The sequence below is a fragment of the Heptranchias perlo genome, unplaced genomic scaffold (genome assembly GCF_035084215.1).
Source record: "Heptranchias perlo isolate sHepPer1 unplaced genomic scaffold, sHepPer1.hap1 HAP1_SCAFFOLD_60, whole genome shotgun sequence".
Classification (NCBI taxonomy): domain Eukaryota; kingdom Metazoa; phylum Chordata; class Chondrichthyes; order Hexanchiformes; family Hexanchidae; genus Heptranchias; species Heptranchias perlo.
The window spans coordinates 5,430,639-5,447,500 of record NW_027139623.1 but is presented as its reverse complement, the minus strand read 5'-3'; the positions used below and the strand labels follow the sequence as shown (position 1 = coordinate 5,447,500).

At 45.4% G+C, this 16,862-nt stretch overlaps 2 protein-coding genes and 1 non-coding gene across 5 annotated transcripts in view; 1 reads left to right on the top strand and 2 right to left on the bottom strand.

Annotated features, from left to right (window-relative positions):
• Positions 1–16,862, bottom strand: part of LOC137316696 (zinc finger protein 850-like) — a 155,533-nt gene that overhangs the window by 6,244 nt on the left and 132,427 nt on the right. Inside the window, exons 6-7 of the mRNA XM_067980541.1 lie at positions 1,794–1,951; positions 1,489–1,709 (exon numbers count right to left, since the gene is read on the bottom strand). Of these exons, the coding sequence (XP_067836642.1) occupies positions 1,489–1,709; positions 1,794–1,951 (379 nt within the window). The remainder of the gene's footprint in view (positions 1–1,488; positions 1,710–1,793; positions 1,952–16,862) is intronic.
• trnag-ucc (transfer RNA glycine (anticodon UCC)) lies at positions 693–764 on the bottom strand. The gene has a single exon. It is a non-coding gene; the product is annotated as a tRNA-Gly (tRNA).
• On the top strand, positions 3,444–11,181 carry LOC137316802 (zinc finger protein 271-like). Of its 3 annotated transcripts, none has more exons than XM_067980650.1 (3): positions 3,444–3,622; positions 4,291–4,377; positions 9,571–11,181. In XM_067980650.1, the coding sequence occupies exon 3, from the start codon at positions 9,923–9,925 to the stop codon at positions 11,015–11,017; it is 1,095 nt and encodes a 364-aa protein (XP_067836751.1). In that variant the 5' UTR covers positions 3,444–3,622; positions 4,291–4,377; positions 9,571–9,922; the 3' UTR covers positions 11,018–11,181. The 3 variants fall into 3 exon arrangements, with proteins under 3 accessions (XP_067836751.1, XP_067836753.1, XP_067836752.1); XM_067980652.1 differs by lacking the exon at positions 3,444–3,622 and adding an exon at positions 3,623–3,689; XM_067980651.1 differs by lacking the exon at positions 3,444–3,622 and adding an exon at positions 3,733–3,914.

The following is a 16,862-nucleotide window of genomic DNA, read 5'->3' as shown; positions in this document are numbered from 1 at the left end:
TTTATTCCCGTTCCCTTGAGATAAAGATCATCTCCATTTTAACTTTCTTTTAGTGATTTAGTAATCACTGTTAGTGATTTCTGTACTTGGATCCCCATATGCCTTGATTCCTCCAGAATGCAAAAATCTATCGATCTCAGCTTTGAATATACTCAACGACTGAGCATCCACAGACCTCTGGGGTGGAGAATTCCAAAGATTCACAACACTTTCAACGAAGAAATTGTTCCTAATTTCCAACCGAAATGGCCGGTCCCTTATCTTGAGACGATGACCTCTAGTTCTTGATTCTCCAGCAGGGGAATCAGCCTCTCCTCACCTGCCCTGTCAAACCGCCTAAGAATTTTATACGTTTCAATGCGATCACCTCTCATTCTTCTAAACTCCAGCGAATATAGGCCAACTTTACACAATATTTCCCCATAGTTCAATTGCAGCAAGACATCCTTACACTTATATTCCAACACCCTTGCAATAAAGGCTAACATATCATTTGCCTTCCTCACTCTCATTAGCCCCTTGGTAACTCACCATTCCCAGTATGTTTTTCCTCTGTTCCTTCGAAAGGGAAAATAAATGAACGTTGAAAACATTTTAACATAATTACAGCGGTTTATATTTTGGAAACAATATCTTGCTGACTGCATCAAATTCGAAAACAAACTTTTAGTTTCTGAAGGAAGCAAATTAATTGCGATGGCCGGGAATCGAACCCGGGTCAACTGCTTGGAAGGCAGCTATGCTCACCACTATACCACCATCGCTGACAATCAACCATGATAAAATAGCTCCTAAAAATCAGACCCTGAACAGTCACTGCAGGCTGTTGGATTTTGTCCTTCATTTAAACTGGTTTCTGACGGATCCTTTCTCGCTCTGTTGCAGTTCCCGTTTCAGCCCAGTAGATGACGCCAACCCCCAATCAATGGAAATTACACAACAGCCAGTAATTCTTCACCTGATATCGGACTGAAGAGACAGTCGATACCTGCAATACTTGACCGGCTGGAAATACATTTTGCCGCAGCTCACATCAGCCATTGAGTAAAGTTAAATAATTATATTAAATCATTACACAGACCTGACTACAAGCTGGGTACGAATGGCAGCTTAATATTCAAGTCTGTAAGATCTTATGAAAGGACAGGGAAATAGGGAAAGGAGGGGGAGTAGCAATATTACTAAAGGACAATATTACAGCAATTGAAAGATAGAATATCAGCGAGGGTGAGCGGGCAGTGTAAACACTCTGAGAGAGACCCATCACAATTGCCCCCACTGTACTCCTCCAGAAGGTATAAGAAGGGCGAGTGCCGGAGGATTTCTTCATTCTTTGTGAAAGTGTTTGTGAGATTATGGAAATGTCTGGAAGAGGAAAATCCGGCGGTAAACCTCTGGCCAAGGCCAAGTCTCGCTCATCCCGGGCCGGACTGCAGTTCCCTGTGGACCGTGTTCACAGGCTCCTCCGAAAGGGGAACTATGCTGAACGTGTGGGTGCCGGAGCCCCGGTCTATCTGGCGACTGTGCTCGAGTATCCGACGGCTGAAATCCTCCAGCTGGCCGGCAACACGGTCCGCGACATCAAGAAGACCCGCATCATCCCCAGACACCTGCAGCTGTCCATCCGCAACGACGAGTAGTACAACAAGCTGCTGGGACGGGTGACCATCGCTCAGGGCGGGGAGCCGACTAATATCCAGGCCGTGCTGCTGCCGAAGAAAAGAGCTGGGGACATCAAGAGCAAGTGAAGCGGCCAGGATTTAATCTAATAACAGGACAAGGACAGGACAAACCTTATTAAATCCTTTGAAGAAGTAATAGAAAGCGTAGACAAAGTTAATGTAGTAGATGTAATGCATCTGAATCTTCAGAAGGTCTTCGATTGTGGACTCATGGCAAAGTTCAGAGCACGTGGAGTCGGGGACAGGCGGCGAAATGGATAGCAAGCTGGCTACAAAACAAAAAAACAGAGAACAGCAGTTAAGGGTAGCTAATTAGAGTGGCTAAAATTGAGAAGTGGTTTAACACAGGGATCATTGCTGGGACCACTGTTGTTCACAATTTAAAATTACGATTTGGATTCGGGAATCGGAAGGACAATTTCAAAATTTGACGATGACACCACATTGGGGAGTACAGTTAATACAAAGGTAGAATGTGTCAAAATGCAAGAGGACATGAATAAACTTACAGAATGAAGAATAAGGAGATCACACACTGCCTGGATAATAAGAGTCTAAGCAGGATAGAGGAACAAAGGGATTGAGGGGTACAGATACACAAATTACTGAAAGTACCGACTAAAAGTTTATCCGCCAGTGTTACCGTCTCTCAGAGACTCTCGCCCGGAATCTGTGAAAAGATAATGACGACGAACAGGGACCGAAGCCGACCACATCCTCAGTTACAGTGAGACCCGGCCCGGACATCTCATTCTCTCTGTTTTATATCAGAACGTATCCCATCTTCATGTCCAGCACCAGGGAGAGAGAGAGAGAGAGGGACAGTATCAGTCTTACACTTCCTATCAGTGTGTCCATATCACGCTCAATAGCAGTATCCCACCTTCATATACAACACCAGAGAGTGAGAGGGGGCAACACACGGCGAGAGAGAGATCGAGCGGAGGGACGCATTGACAGGCAGACGTAAACAGTATTAGTTTTAGAATGACCGTTAAAGTTCCGTTTTATCGAGAAAGATCCCGTTGGAGAGACAGAAGATGCAATCTCATCTCTCACTGATATTGTACAAGGGACAGACACATTATTAATCCCACACTCAGGGACAGTGCAGACATTGACAGAAACAATGGGCCACATTTAACCCTCTTTTCCTGTTGTATCACCTGGAGTTTTGCAGCTCAGGGCTGTTCGATATTACTCTCAGTGACCGAGAGTTTCACTCCAATTAAATAAATCTGGGTCTGTTGCTGTCAGATACACCGACTCCTACTTTCCTCCACTGTTTCTCCAGGATTGGTTTGAGAAATCCTCCCTCCAGTTTCGGAGTCACACATTTATTTATCAGCAGAGGGGCCAAGAATGAGCAGGATACTTTGGCTCATTCCACAGCCGCCCACTTTATCTCTGGAAGGCTCTTTACCATCAAAAGATACCGAGAGAAACAGCAGGGATGGAAACATCTAGTTTAATAGTTAGAGATTGTAAAGTCAGTCTGGATTCCAGCGTTAGGCACTGGTGGAATCCCATCTGTTTCCCATTCTGGTGCCTGTTCCTGCACTGCCTGTGGACCCCATTCCCTCTGACCTTTCCCCCAGACCCACTTCCTTTGCTCAGACTCTGAAAAATTCCAATTGGGGAAAGTTTCCAACGATTTGTGAATTGGGAATTAAACCAGATATCTGCGCATGCGTGAGTCAGCCCCGCCCCCTGCGCTGGTTGTTGGTGAGCAGAAGAGCGCATGCGCGCTCCCCTCCCCCAGCTCGGCCTGTGGGCGCCATTCCCTCAGTGAGCGGAAGAAGATGGTTTAAAACAGCCGGGAATGGAGAGATCACGGCCCCCGGGGGAAGGGAGCAAAGAGCAGCCTCGTTACAGCAGCTCATCGCTTCGGGACCGTGTCCGCAGATGGGCTCAGAGATCGGCATTGAGTCCGGGGGAAGGTCAGGGGGAGTCCGGGGGCTGTTTGTAAGAGGCGGAGTGGATCAGGAACTGGTCCCGGAACATGGAGTGGGCGGGGGAAGGGAGAGGTCATTCTCGGGCTGTGTGTGAACAGGGTGTGTCCAGGGGAAGGGAGACAGAATGGGAAGAACCTACTATTAAAAATCATTGCTGCTTTCTCTCCCCAAATCAGTGGTGAATGGTCCTGGTTCAGTTCCAGTCTCATCCTGTTACTGGACAGTGAACAGTAAGGATGTGGGGAGTTATACAAGCAGTATCTATTGCAGGCACCAGGTGAGAAGTGTGAAGGACACATTTTAATCAGCGGTTGTTTGGTTTCGGGTGAACGGCTAGTCCCATGGGAGAGGGGTTGAGAAACCTGACCTGTACAAAGGTCCCTGCCCCATCGGGTAGTCCCATTCACGGACCAGTGCAGGGGTTGGGTTGTGTCTGGATGTCACTAAATTGTTTTAAAATCGTCCAACACACCTGGTGTGCAAAAGCTGAGTGCTGCAGTACTGCAGTGGAGTCAGACATTGACACTGTTTGTATCACTGGTTTTCATTTGTGGATATTCAAAATGATCATTAACAGAGATATTAAACTGATCACTTTTGTATTTTCTACCTCACCTGTTCCTGAGTAACACGAGATAATTTTCTTTCTGCAGGCAAATCCTTGAAGGATCCATAATGAATGTGATGTTTCCTCCACCCGAGGCACAAGGAACAGTGCAGCCAGCTCCTTCTCACACACAGTAAGTACATTATCACTCACACAGAGCACAGAGACACAGACAGGTCATCAGTTCCACAGTCTCGGACAGCAGAAGTCGTCAGTCCCACACTGATCCCAAGACCCAGAGACACATTTTCAATCTAACTGTCAAACAGAGCAGGTGAGGCAGACACTGTTCCATTTCCCCCTCACTCAGTCCCGCTGACAGGTGGATACAAAAAGCCCAGTCCAAAATCACACTCTCAGATTGAAAGGCACTGTGTCAATCTCACAATAGGGCAACATTAAATACCAGATAGAAATCACACATAGTACTCAATTGAAAGTGACAGAATGAACCCCAATAATGTACCCCGAGATTCCAATTGAAAACCACCCCACAACTCAAACATGTGAGTTTAATACATGCAGTATCCATTTGAATATTGTATCATGAGATACAAATTGCAGACAAGTCCAAAACTCATCTGCAGTATCAGACCGAGAAATGCTGTGACAGTGTGACCTGAGAAAGAAATTAGAAACCAGTTTATAATACACTCATAGTATGAGAGTTAAAGATAGAGCATCAATTCTATTAGTGCAGACTGAGATACACATTATAGACCAGTCCAAAAATCTCATACAATATTAGACTGAAAAACACAGTATCGATTACAATAGTACAGACTGAACAACACATTATATACCAATTCAAAAATCACTATCAGTTTGAAATATATATTACCATTCTCAATAGGACACAGAGATATTGATTTAACAGTAGTCCAAAAATACACAAATTATCTGATTAAAAAACCTCCAGCACCAAATCCTAAAGTTTATCCATATTTATCAATTAAATGAGAAAAAACTATTTAAACATGAAGATATTAAAGCTACAGTATTGAACACCATAATGTAATCAGAGAGATTAATTATAGACAGATACAGAATCAATCTCACACTCTTTTATGGTACCAAAGTTGACATATAATGAATCCCAAACTCTCATAATGTACCAGAGACTGGCAGATAAAGTATGAATCCCACACTCACACAGCATCAGAGACTGCATATATCGAATGAATCGCAAACTCAAACACACTACTCACAAGATACAAAATGAATCCCACACAGTATCACGGACTGAGAGATACAAAATGAATCTCACAGTCACCTACGTTAGTGCAGGCTGAGTTACAAATTAGGGACCAGACCACAAATCTTAGTGTCAGATTGAAAGATACAGTATCAATTCCATTAGTGCAGACTGAGCTACACATTGTAAACAAGTTCAAAAATGTCACCATATCAGTTTGGAAGATACACTAAATCACAATTGTGTTCACATCGATGCAGATTTAGTAGTAGCCAAAAAAGTGCACTCATTCTCTGATTATGACCTGCAGCATCAGATTTTAAAGGATATGATTATCGACCACTTAAATACTGGGAAAAATTATTTATACATTTAGGTATTAAAGATACAGTTTTGAGCACCATGCTGTAAACTGAGATACAAATTAGATACAGATACAGAACGAATCCCACACTCACATACAGTAGCACAGACTGACAGATACAGTATATATATCACTCATATGCAGTATCAGAGATTGATGGAAATGGAATGAATGTCTCACTCACATACAGCACCAGACACTGACAGATATGGAACGAATCCCAAATTCACACACCGTGCCAGAGACTGACAGGAACAGAATGAATCTCATTCACATACAGTACCAGGGACTGACATATAGAGAATGAATCCTACACTCACACACAGTACAACAGGCTGACAGATACAGAATGAATCACAAAGTACCACAGTCAGACAAATACAGAATGAATCTCTAAGTCAAATTACTGCAGACTGAGTTACACATAACATGCCAGTCCAAAAATCTTAGTGTTAGATTGAAAGATAATGTATCAATTCCATTAGTGCAGACTGAGCCAAACATTATATAGCAGTCCAACACTGGCAGACCATATCAGACTCAAAGATACAACATCAATTCCATTAGCATGTACTGAGCTACATGTTACTCACCAGTCCTAAAATCTCATAAAGTAACAGACTGATAGATACATTATCAATTCTATTAGTGCAGGCTGAGCTATATATTACATTCCAGTCCAAAAATCTCACAGTGTCAGACTGAGATACAGAATTAATTCCATTATTATAGACTGAGCTACACATTATATACCAGTTAAATAATTTCACCATGAACAGATTGAAAGGTACATTATCATTCACAACAGAGTTCAGAGATGAAGATGTAATACTACTCCAAAACTCACACACGTTGTTTGATTAAAGAAAATCCAAAAGTGTAACAATATTTACAAATTAAACACTCGATAAATACTGCATATACTTTAAAGTATTAAAGATATAGTTTCAAATACAATAATGTAAACTGAAATAAGAATATAGAATGAATCCAGACTTGCACATGGTCTTAGAGACTGAATTATAGAATGAAACCCAGACTGACATAAATTAGCTGAGACTGACAGATACAGAATGTATCCTAAACTCACATACAGTATCAGAGACTGACAGATACAGGAGAAACCCCACATTTGCATACAGCACCAGAGACAGACAGAAACAGAATGAATCCCACACTCATACACAGTACCAGAGACAGACAGATACAGAATAAACCACATACTCATGTACAGTACCAGATACAGTATAAACCCCACACTTATATACAGTGTCAGAGACTGAGAAGTACAGAATAATCCACACACTCCTATACAGCACCAGAGACAGTCAGAAGCAGAATAAACCTGACACTCGCATACAGTACCCGTTACAGACAGATACAGAATAAACCCCACACACGTACAGTACCACAGACTGACAGGCACAGATTGTATCCCACACTCACACACAGTACCAGAGACTGACAGATACAGAATAACCCTCACATTTATATTCAGTACCAGACACAGACAAATAAAGAATGAACCCCACACTCATTTGCAGTACCAGAGACTGACAGATACAGAATGAATCCCAAATTCACACACAGTACCAGAGACTGACAGAATACTGAATAAACCCCACACTCACATACAGCAACAGAGACTGACAGATACAGAATAAACCCCACATTCAAACAGTACCAGAGACAGACAGATGCAGAATAAACCCTACACTCATTTCCAGTACCAGAGACAGACAGATACAGAATGAATCCCAAACTCACACACAGTACCCGAGACTGACAGATACAGAATGAATCCCAAATTCACACACAGTACCAGAGACTGACAGATACAGAACGAATCTCACATTCAAATACAGCACCAGAGACTGACAGATACAGAACAAAAACCACAATCATTTCCAGTATCAGAGACAGACAGATGCTGAATAAACCCCAAACTCATGTACAGTATCAGAGACTGAAAAATACAGAATAAACCCCACACAGGTACAGTACCACAGACTGACAGGCACAGAATGAATCCCACACTCTCACACAGTACCAGAGACTGACAGATACAGAATAAACCCCACACTCATATACAGTACCAGAGACTGACAAATGCAGAATAAACCCCACATTCAAACAGCACCAGAGACAGAGAGATACAGAACAAAAACCACACTCATTTCCAGTATCAGAGACAGACAGACACTGAATAATCCCCACATTCACATACAGTGTCAGAGACAGACAGATACAATATGTACCACCCACTCATATACAGTACCAGGGACAGACAGATACAGTATATACCCCCCACTCATATACAGTACCAGAGACAGACAAATACAGAATAAACCCCAAACACATCTACAGTATCGGAGACAGACAGACACAGAATAAATCCCACACTGACACACAGTACCAGAGACAGACATCTACAGAATAAACACCACACTCATATACAGTATCAGAGACTGACAGATACAGAATAAACCCCACAATCACATACAATACCAGAGACTGACAGGAACAGAATGAATCTCATACTCACACACATTATCAGAGACTGACAGATACAGAATAAACCTCACAATCATGTAAAGTGCCAGGAAAAATTGTTTGGTTAGGGAGTGTCTGTAAATGAAGGAAACATGGTGTCTGGTAAGGGAGTGTCTGCACATGAAGGAAAAACGGTGAAGGGTCAGGGAATATCTATAAATGAAAGAGAAATGGCGACGTGTCAGGGAGTGTCTATAAATGAATTTGAAATGGTGTCTGGTAAGGGAGTATTATAAATGGGAAAAGACATGGTGACAGGTCAGGGAGTGTCTAAAAATGAAGGCGAAATGGTGACAGAGTGTCTATAAAGGAGGAAGAAATGGTGACAGATGAGGCAGAGTCTGTAAATGATGGAGAAATGGTGACTTGTCAGGCAGTGTCTGTAAATGAAGGAGAAATGGTGTTTGTTCTGGGATTGTCTGTAAATGAAGGCAAAATGGTGACTGGTCAGGGGGTGTCTGTAAATGAAGGAGGAACGGTGATTGGTCCGGGAGTGTCTGTAAATGCAGGAGAATTGTTGACAGGTCAGGTAGTGTCCATATCTGAAGGAGAAACAGTGATGGGTCAGGGAGCGTCTAATAATGAAGGGAAATGCTGACGGGTCAGGGAGAGTTTGTAAATGAAGGAGAAATCTGAAGGAAACGAGAGCATCGAAAAATGTAGGAGAAATGGTGTTTGATTAGGGAGTGTCTGAAAATGAAGGAGAAATTGTGACAGGTCAAGGATATTCTTTAAATGAAGGAGAAATGGTAACTGGTCAGAGACAGTCTGTCGCCAAAATTGGGAGATATCACAGATGGACGGCTTACAGGCAGCTATAGCGAGGGACATTGTGTGGAAATGAGGGGCAGAGCATATACACACAGCCAGAGTCAGCATATTCCGGAGAGGAGAGGGGAACCAGTGAGTGTTGAACTGATCCCAACCAGAGTCAGCAACTTCAGGGGAGGAGAGGGAGGGGAACCAGTTAGTGCAGAACTGAACCCAGTCACAGTCAGCACCTTCAGGAGAGAGAGAAAACTTAAATAGAAGGAAAAATGTTGGAGATGGTGTGATGGGTTTGGGTTTCAGCAGAGGGAGGAGGGTGAGTGTGTGGACGGGGATTTACAGTCTGGGGGAATGAGCGGGAAGAATGTTCCATAGGAACAGGAATTGCCTGTTCTGAATTTCTGTCCTGTATTCACAGTGAGGACTTTTGTTATCTCCTTTTACAGGGTATTACAAGGGGAGGATTTGCAGACGAGAAACTCAAACCAAACATCACGTCAAGATCTGACTCCATTCACCAGCACCTGAAGATTATCGGCCTTAAAATATAGGAGAAATGTTGATCTGTTCTATCTGTGGGAAAACATTTCAAACATCACTGTGACTGCAATAGCAGCGAGACACACACACACGATTGAGAGTGTTCCAGTGCACTGACTGTGGGAAGAGCTTTCACCAGTTACACAGCCTGAAGAAACATCACACCATTCACAGTGGGGAGAAACGAGACACGTGTTCTCTGTGCAGACGAGACTTCCACTGATCTCCAACGTGGAGAGAGAGAAGGACACCCGCACCATGGAGAAACCGTGGAAATGTGGGGACTGTGGGAGGGGATTCAGTTACTCGTCCCGGCTGGAAACTCATCGACGCAGACACACTGGAGAGAGGCCGTTCACCTGCTCCGTGTGTGGGAAGGGATTAACTCAGTCATCCCACCTCATTGAACATCACCTTGTTCACACTGATAAGAGACTTTTTAAATGTTCTGTCTGTGAGAAGAGCTTTAAAAGAAAAAGTGATCTGCTGACACACCAACGCACTCACACTGGGGAGAGGCCGTTAACCTGCACTAAGTGCGGGAAGGGATTCACTCAGTCATCCAACCTGCTGACACACCAGCGAATTCGCACTGGGGAGAGGCCGTTCCCCTGCTCCGTGTGTGGGAGCGGATTCACTCAATCTTCCCACCTCATTGAACATCACCTTGTTCACACTGATAAGAGACTTTTTAAATGTTCTGTCTGTGAGAAAAGCTTTAAAAGAAAAAGTGATCTGCTGACACACCAACGCACTCACACTGGGGAGAGGCCGTTCACCTGCTCCGTGTGTGGGAAGGGATTCACTCGGTCATCCAGCCTACTGACACACCAGCGAGTTCACAGTGGGGAGAGGCTGTTCACCTGCTCCGTGTGTGGGAAGAGTTTCACTCGATCATCCCACCTGCTGAGACATCAGCAAGTTCACACTGGGGAGAGGCCATTCACCTGCTTCATATGTGGGAAGGGATTCGCTCAGTCATCCACCCTGCTTACACACCAGCGAGTTCACACAGGGCAGAGGCCGTTCACCTGCTTCATATGTGGGAAGAGATTCACTCAGTCATCCACCCTGCTGACACACCAGCGAGTTCACACTGGGGAGAGGCCATTCACCTGCTCCGTGTGTGGGAAGGAATTCACTTGTTCATCCGGCCTCATTGAACACCAAATTGTTCACACTGATAAGAGACCCTTTAAATGTTCTAACTGTGAGAAGAGCTTTAAAAGAACTTGGGATCTGCTGAGACATGTACGTATTCACACTGGGGAGAGGCCGATCACCTGCTTCGTGTGTGGGATGGGATTCACTCAGTCTTCCCACCTGCTGAGTCACCAGCGGGATCACATGTGACTGCAGGGGTTGGATTCTGCTGTTATTGCTGATGTTAATCACATCCAGGAGCGAACCATGTTCATTCTGACAGTTGGGGTTTGTTTCTGATGTTAAACTCCAGCCCAGTTAAAGGGATTATTAATATTCTGTACAAGTGTCAAATTAATCAGCTTTCTTTCAAACACAGTGTGTCCAGTCCTTGATATCTTGATGATAAGAGAAGCAGTTTGAGGACTCATGATGAAGTGAGTGGAATCCATCTTAGAACTGAGTTCCTCCACCATTTTAAAAGATGGATCGACAAATGTCCAACTCTGACAGGACAGAAAATTCTATTATATCACACGGTCCACTTCAATCAGGCTGAGCAGATTTCCACTACCCTTGTGTGGGAAAGAGTTTCCTGATTTCAATCCAAGACACCCGAGCTCTAAATTTAAGTTTATGTCCTCTTGTTCTGGATTCACCGACGAGAGAAAATAGTTTCTATTTCGACCCTATCGAATCCCTTTATAATTTTAAATATCTGGATCAGATCACCCCTCAACCTTCTAAACTCAAGGGAATGCAAACCAAGTTTATGCAACCGGTCCTTATAATTGAACCCTTCAAGCCCCAGTGTCATTCTGGTGAATTTGCACTGTACCCCCTCCAAGGTCAATATATCCAATATGTCCCAGCACTGACTGTGTGTATAACAGGACTGAGTGTCCCAGCACTGACTGTGTGTTTAACAGGACTGAGTGTCCCAGCACTGACTGTGTGCATAACAGGACTGAGTGTCCCAGCACTGACTGTATGTTTAACAGGACTGAGTGTCCCAGCACTGAATGTGTGAAGAACAGCACTGAGTGTCCCAGCACTGACTGTGTGTATAACAGGACTGAGTGTCCCAGCACTGAATGTGTATAACAGGACTGAGTGTCCCAGCACTGACTCTGTGTAAACAGGACTGAATGTCCCAGCATTGATTGTGTGTATGACAGGACTGAGTGTCCCAGCACTGACTGTGTATATAACAGGACTGAGTGTCCCAGCATTGACTGCATGTATAACAGAACTGAGTGTCCCAGCACTGAATGTGTGTGTCAAAGGACTGACTGTCCCAGCACTGACTGTATGTATAACAGGACTGAGTGTCCCAGCACTGATTGTGTGGAAACAGGACAGAGTGTTTCAACACTGACTGTGTGTACAACAGGACTAAGTGTCCCAGCACTGACTGTATTGAAAAAGGACTGACTGTCCCAGCACTGACTGTGTGTATAACAGAACTGAGTGTCCCAGCACTGACTGTGTGTATAACAGGACTGAGTGTCCCAGCACTGACTCTGTGTATAACAGGACTGAGTGTCCCAGCACTGACTGTGTGAAAACAGGACTGAGTGTCCCAGCACTGACTGTGTGTATAACAGAACTGAGTGTCCCAGCACTGACTGTGTTGATAGCAGGACAGGGTGTCCCAGCACTGAATGTGTGTATAACAGGATTGATTGTCCCAGCACTGACTGTGCGTATAACAGGATTGAGTGTCCCAGCACTGACTGTGTGTATAACAGGACTGAATGTCCCAGCACTGACTGTGTGCATAACAGGACTGAATGTCCCAGCACTGACTGTATGTATAACAGGACTGAGTGTCCCAGCACTGACTGTGTGTGTAAAAGGACTGACTTTCCCAGCAATGACTGTGTGTATAACAGGATTGAGTGTCCCAGCACTGACTGTGTGTCTAACAGGACTGAGTGTCCCAGCACTGCCTGTGTGTATAACAGGGCGGAGTGTCCCAGCACTGACTATGTGTCTAACAGGATTGAGTGTCCCAGCACTGACTGTGCGCAGAGTGTACATGGGCTGTGGGAGGAGATAAATGGGTGGGTTCGATTCCATGATAGGTTGGAGTGACATGGGGTTGTCGGTGGAGAATAAATCGGTTGGAGGAGGTTACAGAGATAGGGAGGGGGCGAGGACCATGGAGGGATTTGAAAACGAGGTCGAGGGTCTTAAAATCGAAGCTTTGTCGGACCGGGTGCCAATGTAGTAAAACATGAACAGAAACTTACGGTTCACTGCCCGGCAGACAGGTGGAGAAGACATTGATGTCCACGGGGGAACAGTCAGGGTCACAGCAGCAGTTGAGGTCGCAGACTCCGCCAGTCAGGTCACAGGTACAAATGGGAACGGCTGGAACAAGACACACACAGTGAGATCTTACAACAGAGCACGGACGGTCTCAAAGACCACCTCCCTCCCTTGTCTGAATCCACGATCACCGTCTTCACCATCTCCCAAAATCAATCTGCAGACTTATCCTCCCACTGCTTTCTACTCACCGAATTACAGCTTCCAGATACCCAGCACAACCCACTTAATAAATGATAATAATTATGTGGAGAGAATAGAGAAGCTGGGATTACTCTCTTTGGAGCAGAGAAGGTTCAGGGGAGATTTACCAGAATGGTCCCGGGGATGAGGGACTTCAGTTACGGGGAGAGACTGGAGAAGCTGGGATTGTTCTCCTTCGAGCAGAGACGGTTTCGGGGAGATTTAATAGAGAGGTTGAAAATGAGGAGGGGTTTTGATGGAGTCGATGGGGAGAAACTGTTGCCACTGGCGGGAGGGTCGGTAACCAGAGGACACAGATTGAAGGGAATTGGGAAAAGAGCCAGAGGGAGATGAGGAGAATGTTTTTCGGCAGCGAGTTGTTCTGATCTGGAATTCACTGCCTGAAAGGGCGGTGGGAGCAGATTCAATAATAACTTTCAAAAGGGAATCGGGTCAATCCTTGAAGGGGGGAAATTTGCGGGACTGTGGGGAAAGAGCAGGGCGAGTGGGACTAATGGGATCGCTCTTTCACAGGGCCGGCACAGGCGCGATGGGCCGAGCGGCCTCTTTCACAGGGCCGGCACAGGCTCGATGGGCCGAGCGGCCTCTCTCTGTGCTGTTCGATTTTCGTTCACTTTCGGGCTCCGACCCACGGCCCGTTTGACCGAGAGGCGGGAGAGTGACTCCCCCCCGAGCCCAGCTCGACACCGGGCGCTGACAGAGTGGAGATTCACGGGGCCCGCAGGAGGCCCCGAGGAACTCCGCCCGCCACCCCTCTCAGGCCACTCCCCGGTGCGGGCCCTCCCTCTGTCGGCCCCGCCCCCGCCCCCGCCCACAGCAGCGCCCGCCCGTCCACCGGCCTTGGGCCGCAATCATCATCCTCCCGGCGCGGGCCTGTTGCTAAGGCAACGCGGCGCAAGGACGTCAGCGCGGTAAGGTGAGTGACGCTGTTGCGTGGTGCGTGATACGTGATGGGAGGAGTCAGCCCGGGGTAGTCGGGGTGGGGGTGGAGGTGGTGAGAGCTGTCAATCAAAGGGCCCGGAGTGAGCACTCACTGCGCAAAGGGTTTGGAGAATTTGTTCAAAAATGCAAAATCTGCAATAATGAAATTAAAATATAAAGGTACAAAAAAGGGAAATAATTGCAAATAAAATAACCTGAATTAAAAACAGAAACGTCCAAACTCATATAAGGCTGATGGTCTGGGTCCTCCCGCCACTATTCGTCTTATCTACCTGGGGCAGAGGATGAGCAGAATGATTGAATGTAACTTTTTAATGCAGAGGGCGCTGGATGGATGGAATGGACCAGCGAAGGAGGCAGTGGGGCCTGATTATATCAGCAAATTCCAGAGAGTTGGCGAAATACCTGACAGCAGTACCTTGGGATAAGACAGACTAGAAATTGGGACCTTTAAATTTTGGACATGTGCAGTAGCTTTTCTTGATTGGTGCACCTGGACACCCAAATCCTTTTGCTCCTCTGCAGCCCCGAGTTTCTCGTCATTAAGAAATTAATCCTATTTCTCACCTGGTGCCTGCAATAGATGTTCTTTTTATAACTCCCCACATCTTTAATGTCCGGCTGTGTTTCCACTGTTCACTGTCCAATACAGCACACACGGTGAGACTGGAACTTTTAAAAAATATTTCAAGATGTACTTTATTTCATAAAATTTATGGATGCACACAGTTCAATGTAAATACAATTGCAATTCAAAACAATAGAATAGATATCATACACGCTACGATTCCGTTATTACAATTGAAAATATAGAACATATTTTCAAATACATGCTGAACAATACAAGGTAAAATAGCCTTACAAGGTCGTCTTTCCCCATAGAGCCTTTGGGCAGGCCGCATCTTACTTCAGTGCGTCCCACAGCACGGACTCCTGGGCCTTGGATCGTGAACAGCTCCTTCAGCTGGAAGACCATCTGGTTTTAGGAAGACCATCGGGCCTCCTTCACCGAGTTGATGGCCTTCCAGCAGCAGTTCATATCTATCTGGAGGTGCATCCCAGGGAACTGCCCGCAGAGCACTGCATCCTGTGCTACCGAGTTGTTGGGGGTGAACCCCCACTTCGACTCCACGGTATAGGGATCCTGTCTCTATGGAGGGGCGGGGGGTTATCACCTTTTACCTGAATACATGGATCCATTCGCTCACATTCATGCCAGTATTTAGCAAACAGTGTGTGATGTGCTTCACACACCTGTCGAACCTTTGGATCAGAGACGTACGGGGTAATTTCACCTTCACTGCTTGGGCGGTAAACTGACGGAGAAAGTAAAATCGGGCCTGTTCTGTAAGGGGCGGGTGATCCGCTCTTTCAGTTCAGCCCCCAGCGATGGTGAAATTTTCCCTCCACGTGTTGTGAACCGGTGCAGTTTGAGACAATGGACCAGCTTGTGGGGTTCGAAGATTAATACTCGGGCGTAGGTCAGGAAAGGTGTGGCCGATTTTATGTATCCCCGCCTGGCGGAAATGGCGTGTCAGAGGCGAGTAAATGGTGTCAGGTCACTTACCGCCCCTTTAACGTTGGAGTTCCTGCCTCCACCACCGTGGGTCGGGTCCTGAGAAGAGCGGCCGGAGCAACACCCACCTGTTTCCGGGTCAGACCACGTGTAATATGTAAATCAGAGTATTATGACGTACACGGGACAGTATTTAAATTTGGTGACGAATGAGTGGAGGAGCCGCCCTATCGATGGGCATTGAGTGATCCAGAACACTGAGAAGTTTATTATTAACTTATATTTTTTGGAGTAAGGATGAGCAGGAGAACTTTCCCTTGGCCTGCTGAGGCCGTGAGAAATGTCCCGGCCCCTGATCGTCTCAGAAATGTATCAGGAGGTTTCCTTGTAGATCTGTGTAACCAGGCCCAGCCTCATGTCCCATTAAACTCCCTGCCGTGAGTAAACATTGTAGAACAGCAGCTCAGAGAGGAAACGATCTCCGGAACTCCCCACTGGAGTTTGAAATTACATTAATATTTTACCAGTTAGTAACGGTCCGGGTGTTGGTCCATTATTATTCTGTTCTGGTCAAAACAAATGTCCCAATGAACAGGACGCTGTCTGACCCTGACAGCTCACCCTCAGTCCATCCCACCGGGCAGTGTGTGTGATGGGAAATAATCATCAACCGAAAAGGAGCATTTTTGATTTTACACGTTTCAGGCTGAAACATTTCATATTGAAATCATGTTATTTCCAGATTAATAACAGCAAACCTTTTCACGTTAAAATCAACTTGTATCATTTCACAAACACCGCATTTGTCGTGCAAAATATAATTCCTGTCTGGCATTTCCAAATATTTTTAACGTATTGGATTGGTGTCAGTTAAGTTAGCGAACACATTGATCTCAATGGATATTAAAATCAGGTGCGGTGAAGAACGGACGCCCGATCCGCTACCGCCCGTCTTTTGCCACCGCCAAACGTGAATATCTACTCTCATTGACTTTTTATTTGATTTTGATTTTCGATGAAAATTCTCAGACGTTTCTATGATTTAACTAATGTAACAAT

Bases quoted from the DNA above. Each gene is read 5' to 3' on its own strand.
- LOC137316802 (XM_067980650.1), top strand. From the start codon at position 9,923: ATGGAGAAACCGTGGAAATGTGGGGACTGTGGGAGGGGATTCAGTTAC.